The sequence below is a fragment of the Bos grunniens genome, chromosome 8 (assembly GCF_055505025.1).
Source record: "Bos grunniens cultivar Pamir isolate PY7600 chromosome 8, Bosgru_T2T1.0, whole genome shotgun sequence".
Taxonomy (NCBI): Eukaryota; Metazoa; Chordata; class Mammalia; order Artiodactyla; family Bovidae; genus Bos; species Bos grunniens.
This window is the reverse complement of record NC_141172.1, coordinates 94,274,569-94,287,000: the sequence shown is the minus strand read 5'-3', so window position 1 is coordinate 94,287,000 and position 12,432 is coordinate 94,274,569. Positions and strand designations below refer to the sequence as shown.

General features: G+C 44.0%; 1 protein-coding gene and 1 long non-coding RNA gene across 6 annotated transcripts in view; one reads left to right on the top strand and one right to left on the bottom strand.

The window, feature by feature from the left end:
* The window catches only part of ABCA1 (ATP binding cassette subfamily A member 1), a 137,121-nt gene that overhangs the window by 55,407 nt on the left and 69,282 nt on the right, over nt 1–12,432 (top strand). For 4 of the 5 annotated variants that reach the window (XM_086414526.1, XM_086414529.1, XM_086414527.1 and 1 more), the window contains exons 6-7: nt 6,946–7,067; nt 9,682–9,858. In XM_086414526.1, coding sequence (XP_086270652.1) covers nt 6,946–7,067; nt 9,682–9,858 — 299 coding nt within the window. Of the gene's footprint in view, nt 1–6,669; nt 6,804–6,945; nt 7,068–9,681; nt 9,859–12,432 lie in introns of those variants that run through there. The other variant, XM_086414530.1, reaches the window with a different exon arrangement.
* Nucleotides 2,528–5,750, bottom strand: LOC147367717 (uncharacterized). Its single transcript, XR_015169291.1, has 3 exons — nt 5,613–5,750; nt 3,545–3,597; nt 2,528–2,664 (listed from the first exon to the last, which is right to left on the bottom strand). It is a non-coding gene; the product is annotated as an uncharacterized LOC147367717 (long non-coding RNA).

Sequence of the window (12,432 nt, the reverse complement as noted above, 5' to 3'; positions counted from 1 at the left end):
CCCCGGCTCCCAGCCTCCTCTCATCTGCTCTAAGGAGTCACCCCAGGGAGCAGCCAGGTCACCCTGTCTTACCCCCTTCTCCAGAACCCTGAACTTCCCAGGCAAGCCCTGGTTTTCCTGGGGAGGGTCCAGCTGTCTCAGTGAAGCAGGCGGGAGCTATCCTTGAAGAAGAAAGTGGAGCCCTAGCATCAGGAAAACAAACTGAAACAACAAAAAATACCCCAGAAGACACCTGAGTATGTTTGTTCCCAGCTCTTTTCTGGCAGAGAAATGTTTTGCAGTCGTGTTTATACAAGGTCCTGCTTAAGACGAATAAAGCCAGGAGTGAGAATCTGGCCGCAGTTTCTCTAGGCCATTGCCCCTGGAATAGGGTCAGGGCTGGGAGACCCTCCTTGGGTCCTTTTAAGAAGAGTATCTGGGCCTTGGAAGCTGACATGATCTTTCTCTACTTCTCTCTCTCTCTCTCTCTCTTTTTTTTATTTGCCTCTTCCACCCACTTCTCAAGCAGCTGATCCCTGTGGTTTCTTTTCATGTTAAACAAAAGAGACTACAGCGATCTTGAAACTGGAGCCGGGGACGGGAGGGCACTGACCGGGAGTAACCCCGCTGCAGACTCTGCTGAGGACTGCCCTCCTCCGCCTTCCTGGGCTGCTGCCCTCCCTCCTCCCTGCTTCTCTGCTCTGCTCAGGCAGGCTGGGAAGAAGCAGAAGGAACACTAAGTGGCCATGAGAGCATTCCCCCACGCCCACCCCATGTATCCCCCTGGTGCAGTGATCCTCCCCGCCACACCCTTCTCCCCTGCCATGAAAGTGTTTCCTTAGCCTGCTCAGAGAGGCCCGGCACTGAGGACTGGCAAGGAACTGAGGATTCTGTCCTGTTTGTCCTCAGCCCACAAACACACATTTCACTTGTTTTGTTCTTTGGACTCCAAGCTCCTGAATTGGTTTCTTTTTTTTTTTTCCCCTCCTTTTCTTTGCCCTACCTCCCCGCATACAAAGCAAAGCTCTTTGGAAAAGGACAGGCCACTGCTGGCTTCTCCAGGCAAAACCAAGGAGGCTGATTTCAGCTGATCAAGTATTTTGGTCCACACTGGAGATATGGCAACAGGAGAGCTCTTGGGGCCTTTTGCTGGATGGTGACTTTCAATCTTCTCTTTGGGCAGCAGGGACCCATTTTTAATTTAGTGACCGGTCCAGTTCCCTGATGGCCATATTCTGTGACAGTATTTATAGCCTCTCAGTTACCCTTGTAAACTCCTGAGGCTCTTTCCCTCCAAAAGACTACTTTCACTTTCTTGATCTTTGTTTTCACAACAACTTATGAATGTTACTAGCCCATCTTACATCTAAGAAAACTGAGACCTAGAGAGATTCAGAAACGGAGAAAAGTGAGGTTCACAATTGCACAGTTAGGAAACAGCCGAGCTGGGACCTGAATTCAGATTTTCTAATGCCAGTCCAATGCCGATTTAGTTTAATCCCAAGTGTACCTTTTAGTACCAACAATAAGACAATCCCTGAGATCTTCTATAACCCACACATTACAGGTAGGAAAATCGAGGTCATGTCAGCTCACGTGGAAAGAGTTAAATGGCCAAGTAAGTGGCTGTCTTTTCCATTAAGTGTTTTCTATCTAGCGTCCAATGACTGGTTTTTCTTACTAGTCATCTTCTATCTATGCCATCCCTGCAGTGATGTTGTAGAGGTGATTATTCCCATTGATTCTCTGTAAAATGCTAGATTTCTTTATTCTTTTCTTAAGTTCTGATTAGGCAAACCAGTCAGCTTCAACCTTTTCTTCACCTTATAACAGTGTCAGCAGAAAGAATTCATAATTCTCTCTGACTCAGGAACTCAGCCAGGCAAATACATAATGCACACATACACACACACATACCTTGGATCATAAATTCAATATTGACTTGGTTGGCAAAGTCACTTCTGTTCTTATCTATTCTGAAAGCATATACTTTAGGATCAGACTAGCATTGAAGCTAATGAGGTATCTTTCCTGAAAGTGATGATGGTATTAGCCATCTTTATTGAGGACTTTCTTTGGTTCTAGGCTTTATGCTATGACTTCAGGTACATTTCTCTTTTAACCCTCAGCTCAGTGCAGTGAGGTAGATGCTTGTCATCCTTATTTATCCTGTTATGGACACTTCTCATGTCCTGCTTCCAGCTCCCACATGCCTGACTGTCTTCCTGACCCTGGGCTGATGTAGCTGAGGAGGTTCACTGTCTTGACCTGGTTCGTCTCACACGCATGTCCTGTTTCACCCGTCCCTACCCACAGCAGGTCATCTCAATTCATTACGTGATTCACTCTTATGTGTTCATCCACCACTGATGGGATGCCTCCTCAGTGCCAGGCACTGCTGTCCTTTTGAGTAAGTCCTGGCCCTCAAGCACTTCTGTTCTTCTGGAGAAAATGATGTGGTCCCAGACAATTGTAGCTCGGAGGAAGCATGCATAAGAGGCTATTAGGGCATGGAGGAATGGCCAACTGACCCAGCTTGAGGGCATCATGTCAGGACAGGCTTCCTGGAGGAGAAGACTCATGGCCCGAATCTTAAAGAAGGGTAGGAATCAGCTAGGGCAAGAGGAGAAGGGCCATTTCAGATATTGGGCTTTCTTGATATTATTGGCTTCTCCACTCATTTTCCTGCCAAGAAAAAAGTGGAGAAAACTTGAGACCGTAGGTACAAAATCACCGTACTCTGGCCTCAAAATGTACCTTGTCCTCTTCCTTTTCCCATCCTACTCCCCACATCTTAGGTTCTGAGGAAGCTCTTCTATGCTTATCTGCTTGTGTGTTTGTTTATTCATTCAGAAACATTGAGAATCATGTGTACATAGCACTATGTCTACGGGGTGTCCTGGTCCCTGCATCATGGGAGGTCTTCCTTACCCTCTCCTCATCAGCCACAACCTCTAAAGATTTCTGGCTCTCTGTTCTTTTCCAGAACCTGGCTTCAGTCTGTTCAGCCTGACTCCCCCCTTGAAACAGATAAGCCTCATCTGGGTCAAATGCTTCCATGAGTTGCCTTCCTTTGTCTCTGCCATCCTTCGCTCTGCTTTTTCTATTGATTTGCCTTTTCATCACCCTTATCATCCTTGGGCGTTCCTTGAGGGAAATGTCTGTGTCCCTACCTTTTCTCTATACATCATTGTGGTACGCTGGTCAAGGTGAGTGAAGTAAACTCTTCTCAATAATCACAAGATTATTATCATTTTTTGAGCAACTACCATGAACCCCTTGCTCACTATTCATGCATTAGCTAGTGTTAGTGAAATTCATGCATTAGTTAGTGTTAGTCAGTCATGTCCGACTCTTTGTGACCTCATGGACTGTAGCCCTCCAGGCTCCTCTGTCTATGGGATTCTCCAGGCAAGAATACTAGAGTGGGTTGCCATGTCTACCAGGGAATCTTCCCAACCCAAGGATCGAACCCAGGTGTCCTATATTGCAGGCAGATTCTTTACCATCTGAGCCACCAGGGAAGCATTCATGCGTTACATGCAAATATCTCTAATCCGCATACCTTTGAAAAGTGGGTACTGTTACCCTTACCTCCTAGGTCAGAAATCTTGGGCTCTGGAAGGCAAAATGAATTTCTCAAAGCCATGCAATTCATAAACACTAGAGTCCAGCATCAAAGTTAAGTTATTCTGTCCCCATACCCCTGAACTTTTCATTTCACTAATGTTTCCCAAACTTGGCTGGAATCATCATGGCGGATAAAATTCTGATGTCTGTGTCTTAGCCCCATAAGTTCTGATCACGCAGAAGTTGTTAGGGGGTGTGGCCTGGGCATTGGGATTTTTGCAAAGCCCCCTCAGGAGTCTCATGGGGACTGAGGTTGAGAAACAGTGCACACTGCACTGCCTTCCTGCGCCCATGCTGGCTGCAGCTTGGTGTTGGTGGCATGCAAATCTGAATCCATGTGTGTGGTATCCGTGTGACCAGAATGCAGGTTCTTCGTATCCAGGGATCTTTGGCATTCCCTGCTGCCACCCCGTATAGCTACCTCACCACACTGTGCGTGTGCACTGCCAAAGGTTGTTGACTGTTTAATCAGCCTCTTGGCTTTTCTGCCTCATCCAGAGGATTCACAGAGAGGTGGTTGGGGTTTGATCACATCCAGATGTTCTCATCAGCAGAGCCTGTTGCCTTAGCTGAAACGTCATGTAAACGCACTGCGCATGCTCCGTTGACTAAAGCATGTTGCTTGTGACCTAGACCCATCGCATGTGCAGTGGAGTCAGCCTTCCACCCTTCAGCAGCCTTGCTCTGGGGGAAGGAGGTTATTCTGAATTTGTCTAGCACAGTGTCGATTCCTGCTCTGGCTTTTCACTCTCAGGAGTGGCCTGCCTGGTCACAGACCAGGTTAGCTCATGTGCATATTCTGTTCTGCCTGGGTCTCAGGGAAGTTTTTTTTTCCCCCCACCCCTCCCTTTACAGATGAGGCAGTGGAGACACAGCTAGGTGAGATGCCCTGGCAAGTAAATGGATGCGGAGCCCAAGTTTTCTCACCCCTCAGTGTGGTAGTTTTTTCATTGTTCCGCAACAGTCAGTGTCAGGCTTTCCAGGTCAGACTGCAGTTGAAGCCACTAACTTTCCTGTCTTCTTCCTGTGTACCTCTACCTTTGGGATACTGGGACACCTAGGGTGTCACTTTATGTCTCTGGGAATGCAGTTCTAGTGACTAGGGGCCCTGTTTATCTTGGGGTGCAGCCTGGGGGTCGCCCCAATATCTGCAAGCCATTCTTGGACCTGTACAGCTGAAAGGAAATCTTCTTTGATGCTTCTCAGAAACTTCTGAAATCTTCCCAGCCTTGATCCCATCTCCTGGTACTTATTTTCCAGTCATCATTCATTGATCAGTAATTCTTTGCCTGATCTGGGCACTGGGATGCAAGGATAAAAGGCATATTCTGTGTCCCAGAGGCATAGTCTAGGGGAGATAATATGTAAATAAAACAACAGTCCTAAAAGGATGGTCCTCAGAACCCTTGCATTAGAAATACAGAAGATGCTTATTAAAATGTAGATTCTTAGGCCCCACTCTAGAGCTACTATTTCAGGATCTCTGGGAATCCAGCCCCAAAAATTACATATTAGCATGTCCGTAGGTGAATCTTCAATGCTCTTAGGTTTGGCAGCTACAGAAGTGAATGCGATGGTGAGAAGGCAGTATCATATGTGATGGGGAGCACCAGGCAGGTGGCAGCCTGCAGGAGCATCTTTTCTCAGGAGGACACTCACTCGGCCAGGACCACTTCTTAAAATGTGTCATGGGGAATAACTGGGAGTTAGCCAAATAAGGTGTAGCCAGAGAACTGTTTCTCTAGAGATATGAGTCATGCTCAGTGTACCCTTCTGTGGTGGTGGTTTAGTAGCTAAATCGTGTCCAGCTCTTGTAACCCCATGGACTGTAGCCCACCAGGCTCCTCTGTCCATGGGATTTCCCAGCCAACAATACTAGAATGAGTTGCCATTTCCTTCTCCAGGGGATCTTCCTGACCCAGGGATTGAACCCTGGTCTCTTGTGTTGCAGGCAGATTCTTTACCAACTGAGATTATTAAAAGTTTACTTAAGCAGAACATACCTGAATCAGACAGCACAGATGAGAGTCTGGCTGGATTTTGAGACTTCCTTCTACTTTATCTCTGCACATCACCCCCTTAGCTCCCAGGATTAACTCCTGTCCTCTTTTTAAGCCTCACCTCACAGCCCTGTTTTCAGATCAGACGTCTGTTTCTCATCAGTTAAGTGATTTGAGTTTGCTAGGTTTGCCCCCTAGGGGTCAGTTCATGCCAGGGCCTGTGCGCTGCAGTCTCTCAGTGATGTCTGGCCAGTCGTGAGGTCCTGATGTTGGGTTATTGTGAGAGAGGGGCAGAAGGAGAAGTGGACACTCAAATGAGATATGGCAGAGAAAATGAGAGCATTTCAGTAAGGGGGACCCACGAAGCATCTGGTCACCTCACTGTTTGGAGATAAAGAAGCTGAAATTCGGAAAGATGATATGAAATATCCAAGTGATACCACTTAGGCACAGCCTCCAGCTCTAGGGACTAAAATTGGATTTCTGGCTAGTGCTTTTTCTGCTGCACTACACTGGATTGGAACCTTTTCTAAATATACCTGGAGGGCTTATTATTTAAAGTGATTCTGTAGGAAACCCTGCAGCAATACAATCATTTAGTAGTGTTGATTTTTTTAAATGTATGCGTACATATTTTCTTAAAGCAGGGGCCGGCCTGGGTGTGGGAGCTCTGTATCACGTGTTCCACGTCTGGACCTGAAATGAAATCAGGCCTGTGAAAGCACTTTGATATGCATAATGCTCTGCACCTGTGGTTCTCTAAAGGTGGGCCCCAGACCAGCGGGTGACAGCATCGCCTGGGAGCTTGTTAGAAATGCAAATTATCCAGCCTCACCCCAGGCCGCTGAATCAGAAACTCTGGGGGGTAGGGGACCAGTTTTCACAAGCCCTGCAGGTGATTCTGATGCCTCTTCAAGTTTCAGAACCACTGTTTTGCATCAAGAAGAAACCAGCCCTTTGGGCTTGTGGGAATAAGGTTTTAAATATCTCTGAATTTAGCTATCTGAGATGGCATTGGGGAGATAGGAGCTGTGGGGTCACGGTCACAAATCTCAGATTTGTTTACTTATTCTTGGAAAAGCGAGAAAAGGCTACGTGTATGTGTATGTGTACAGAAAAGGCTACGTGTATGTATACAGCAGTGCCGCACTTCACAGCTTCAGAAAGCACTCTTTTCATGTCTCTGCTGTTAAGGTAAAACTCCCTGAACCTCATTTCTCTGTGTGCTCAATTGGTTTAAAACAAGGCAGTATTAGGATATTTTGCTCCATTGTGCTTTTTTTTTTTTCTTTTTAGTTACTCATGAAATGAAAATGAAACACTATTTCTCCTGCAGGCTTGAAACTTCAGGACTTCCTGGTAGACAATGAAACCTTCTCTGGATTCCTGCATCACAACCTCTCCCTGCCAAGGCCAACTGTGGACAAGATGCTGGGGGCTGATGTCAGTCTCCGCAAGGTAAGCTGCAATCTTCACCTTCCCTGGTGAGGCTCGTGGCAATGACATTATACAAGAGCACCTGGAAGGAAATGAATAAACTCCTGTCTTGGTAACAGTGCTGAAGGAGGTTGGCGGCTCCAGTGCAGCGTCACCTATTTTTACCTCCCTGCTCGGGCTGGCCCCGCCACACCATCCAGAGAGTGGAAGGTGCAGCCTCGCATCATGGGCCAACTGGTTGAAATAAAACTGATTTCCTGCCTGTCTGTCAATTGGCATGTGTTGATTTTGTTTTTTTATTTTGTTTGTTTGTGAAAGTCGCTCAGTTATGTCCGACTCTTTGAGACCCCATGGAATACAGTCCATGGAATTCTCTAGGACAGAATACTGGAGTGGGTAGCCTTTCCCTTCTTCAGGGTATCTTCCCAACCCAGGGATCGAACCCAGGTCTCCTGCAGGTGGATTCTTCACCAGCTGAGCCACGAGGGAAGCCCAGGCATAACGTGTTGATAACGTCTTCCTAAAGGGAAGATGAATTTAAGATGAATTAAAAAAAAATCTCACAGTTCTGAAACAATAACTTGGGTTGAGGATTGTTACCCAAAGTGTCTCTTGTCTATAAAATCTAAAACAGATTTTAAAAATGTAGTGCTTTCTTTTTTAAAATTTAAATTTTTTTCCTTTTAATTGGAGGATAACTCTTTATAATATTGTGTTGGTTTCTGCCATATATCAACATGAATCTGCCATAGGTATACATATGTCCCCTCCCTCTTGAACCTTCTTCCTACCTCCCACTCCTTCCCACCCATCTGTATTGCCACAGAGCACCAGATTTGAGCTCCCTGCATCAGAATAGCAAATCCCCACTGGCTATCTATTTGTAATGTTTCTTTTAAAGATAGATGAGAAAGATATCTAGAAAATATAGAATAGAAATAATAAATAAATAGAAATTAAATATAAATAAGTAAAAATATTTAAAATTAAATAAATAAAATAGAATATCTATTATTAAGAAGAATATGCTTAATTTTTTTTTAATTTATAAAATCAGGAAGTAATATTAGTGTTTATGTAAGATTTTAACCTTAGATTTTAAAGAACCTTCCTCTGGCATTATTAGATAATCATCCGGCTCCTATGCAGTGGGCAGCAGGCCCAGATTGCATAGTTATTGATTTCCAGAGGACCTTTTCAAGTTTATTCTCTGGCAGAAAGGGGAACTGCTTCCTTACCCCGTCTCATGTTTACATACTAGCTTGACTTTGCCATAAGCAGAAGTAGTGGAACTGTTTATGCACCAAAATAAAATCTTTGCTTTACATGATATAGAATTTTTTAAATTAGAAAAATGTGCTTACTGCTTGCCCTTATGAAACTAGGAAAATATGCCTGTGTTTACCAATTGTGCGGTTGGGAGATGGGCCAAAGGCAGCAGGCTTATAAAAATCATTAGCATGGTTTCCATTGCCCCCTGCCAATTTCTTATCTGTCACATCCCACTAGTTTAAAATAAGGGGCATCCTAAATATGTAAGTGGTCCATTCAAGGTGATTAGTCTCTGTAGTCACTGTTTTCACCGTCTTAAACACAAATACTAAGGGTCGGCTGGCAGCAAGGGCTAGTCAGAGAAAAGAAGAAAAGCAGTGTGTATTTGAGTATCTGGCAGTGGGTGGAAACTTAATGGAAACCATGACACACCAAGTGCTCTGCCGTGTTAGAAAGCTGCATGGGTCCTGAGAAGCTTCTGGTCCATCACTCCCAGGAGGTTGTACCACCAGCAGGTCAGGCTGCCTTAATTGAAACAAACAGAGAATGTTGTAACAGAGTAATAGAGTCTGAATCGTTCATTCATTCGTTCCACAAATATTTATTGTCCACATGTTCCAGCACTGAGGACACAAAAGGAACATGAAAAAACAAGGTCTCTCATCTTATTGACTTTTGCCTAGTGGACAGTAAGGGCCATATGTGAAGAAGTGTTTATTTAGATCCAGTAAAGCTAGTTACATAAGATATGGCCAAGGAGAAGTTCTTTGCTATAATGTATAGGCCAGTTCTAAGTCATTCTTATCTGTCAATGAGATAAGAGGCTTGACTTTCTAGTACTCTGCTTTGATACAAGTAAAAGGAAGAGTTCCACATTCTGAAATTGTTTGAACATAGTTATTTGCATTAGTTAAATATCTTTATCTACAAATAAATAGTATAAATACTTTTCCCCCTGCAATTTAGCCCAACCCCAGTTTAAAATATCATTTATTTCAAAATAATGAGAACTTTCTATTTTCTCTAATAAGAGTGGTTTGGGGAGTTCAGACTCCAGATTCCTATTTGCTGAGTCATGTGTCGCACTTTTGAGAAAAAGAATTGGACTCAGGATTTCCCTTCCCAAGGAGAAGAGTGTGGAGGTGATGAGTCGAATGCCACATTCTGGTGTTGAATGTCCTGTAGCATCATGCCTTGCTTCATCCTGAAGTTCGGTAGAGACCCAGTGCTCTGGACAGGGTATAGTAGTGTCCATTCCTCAAAGCAATATTGATATGAAGTTCCCCCAAGAGGCTTCAAGGACCCTGCTTCCCATCAGTGTAATCCAGTTTTACTTCTCTCTCTTTGCATGAAATGTTTATAGGTATTTTTGCAAGGCTACCAGTTACATTTGAGCAACCTGTGCAATGGATCAAAATTGGGAGAGGTGATTCGACTTGGTGACCAAGAAGTTTCTAGGTTTTGCAGCCTGCCAAGGGAGAAGCTGAATGCAGCAGAACAGGTGCTTCGTTCCAACCTGGATATCCTGAAGCCAGTCCTGGTGAGTAGGCTTGCTGTGTAGGGAAGCTTTGAGTACTAATGCTTTTAGAATGTGACATTTTTCCCTGGACAGCAGGACTTTGTTTTTGTAGAAACATAGGGCTGGCTGGGAGTGGTGATGTGACTGGCTCTGTGGTATTGGCTCAGATTCTGAGCCATCTCCCCAAGAGTCAGTAAGGGAACAGTGAGTTGGGTGTGGCTCTGAGTCCAAGTCTGTTTCAGAGAAGACCTACTTTTTTTATGGTTTTTAATGCTATAAGGGTTCATTTGAAGAAGGAGTTCTCTAGATTAAAAAAAAAAAAAAGTCTCAAAACCATTAATGGGAAGATGGATGTCCATTTAAAAAAGCCTATCAGAAAGGAAACACTGAGATGTCTCAGTGGGAAAACCCTGGGATTGAATGGGAGCACATGCAATAAGTAACTTAAAAAATGACAAAATTGCTTTCAGAGGTTAAAAAATACCAACAAAGTCTGATTATCAGTTGGGAATCACTCGTTCAAAGAAGCAGTCCATGAGAATACACCTTCATTTCTAATCCAAGAATAGGACTAAGTCTGAGCATTCTGGTTGTCAGTGCTGTGCCTAGTTCCAGAATAAGTATCTTTCTTTAGGTTTTCTGGGAGCTCTGATAAAATCCCTTGTGAACAACATCCTTTAGCATCCATCCAGCATTCAGATTTCCTGCTTACCAGACAGCTCCCTGATTGTCAGTAGGCTGTTCTAAAACCAGGAGAAAAGCCCTGGAAGAAGAACATGCCTGGAAAGAGATGTTCCTCGTTATAATAGAAAGACATTGGAAACTTCTGGGACTTTGCGCACCATGATTTCTCTAGAGAAAGATGGGCCCTCCTGGGGGTACTAAGAAGTTTCGGTTTCTAGACCCTGTACCTGGATCATCTCCTAGAATGTTCCTTAGAAACACATCCCAGAGTTTACACTCTTGACTGACCATCGAAGAGTCCTTGTATCCTGTTTGATTCTCTGACTAAAGTGAAGGTAGTAGTAAAACTGAATTCTGCTGCTTCCATGGCAGGTTTTATTGTGGCCCCCATCAGTGTGAAGGGCTTAGCCCCAATACTTAAGATCTGTTTTTGTTCTCTTCCAGAAATAGTATTTTCTATTTCAGTGTTTTAAAAAATGTACTGAGTTGTTTTTTTCTAGTGGTCTGTGATTCTGTAGTATAATTTACAGAGATGTTTGCAGCCCCAGATAACTGGCCTAAATAGTCAGATAAGCTCACCTGTGAAGACACTTGCAGCCTGTTGGCACTTTCTGCATCATGAGTCAGAGTCAAAGGCTGTTGCAAATACTAGCCCATTTCCTTGGACTATTTTGGTTGTTTTGCTTTGCTTCACTACAAGACAGAAATGTTCACCCTTTCAGCTGGGATGATTTGAACTTTGGAAAGATGGGTGTTTTTAGAAGACAGATAAATTTATTCTGGCACCCATTCATTGTTTCATTTCTGTTTACTCATTAAACACCTATTGTGTGCACAGCCCAGTAAAATCCTTCCAATTATGTAATTTCTGAATTACTCTCTAAGTAGAAAGACAGCAAAGCCTTCATAATCTGACAGTCAACAGCTTAGGGTTTGACTTGAAAAATCTCTCCCTAGTTGGGAAAATTAGTGTGATGGGGAGTGTGGAAATGTACTGTCAGAACTGTCAGCTGCTTCACAGCCCATCCTGTCGTGTTGTGGTGGAGCCTTGTGGACCAGTTGGTTCATGGCAGGTGTTGATTAGGGTGGCTGCCATATGCTTCCTGCACGTCTCTTGGGCATAGGAGCATTTCAGGTTCTGCTCCTGCCTGTCAGCTGTTATTGTGAGATCTCTTTTCCTAAAATCAGAAAATGGGGCTCTTGAATTAGAACATAGTGAGTGGCCAGGATGTGTAAAAGATGTTTTAGGAGATACCATTGGGTTGAAATGACTTCCAAACATTTTGAAATGTGACTCTTTTAGCAGTGCCTTAATTGGAGCACTGGGATTGATGTTTGATTTATATTAAGCAGCCTTTTGCTTCTGCCATTTGGTTGAAATTTTGGTATTGGTGATGGTAGATGGGTGTGTTGTGAGACCTCCTTGTACACAGACAGTTAAACTGTGCCAAGAAATACAATAGGAGCAGCAACCAACATTAGGGGTGGGAGAGACAGAAACTATTCTGTTAATATGTATTTCTGCACCAAAAGTGGATTTCGAGGAGAGACATGCTTTGAAACATTTCTGTTCTCTCTCTCTGTCTCTGTTTTTTGGTGTGGCTATTTCTCTGTTTTTCAGCCAAGATATTCTGATTCTTTCTCCTGGTTCTCCTTCAGTCCTTTGATGACCACTGGGACTACAGTATTTTGACAACAGTGGGGAAGTGTGGCAGGGTAGAAAGGGTGTAGGCTTGGGGTCAGCTGTTTCTGGGTTCAAATACTGCCTCAGCATTTTACCAGTTGTGCTACCTTAGATAAATTAAGCCTCAGGTTCCTATTCTTTCACATAGTGATAATGTAGTTTGCCCTTTGCTGTGATTATTGATCACATATATGAAGAGCCTGGCATAGGGCTAGTACACATTAGAT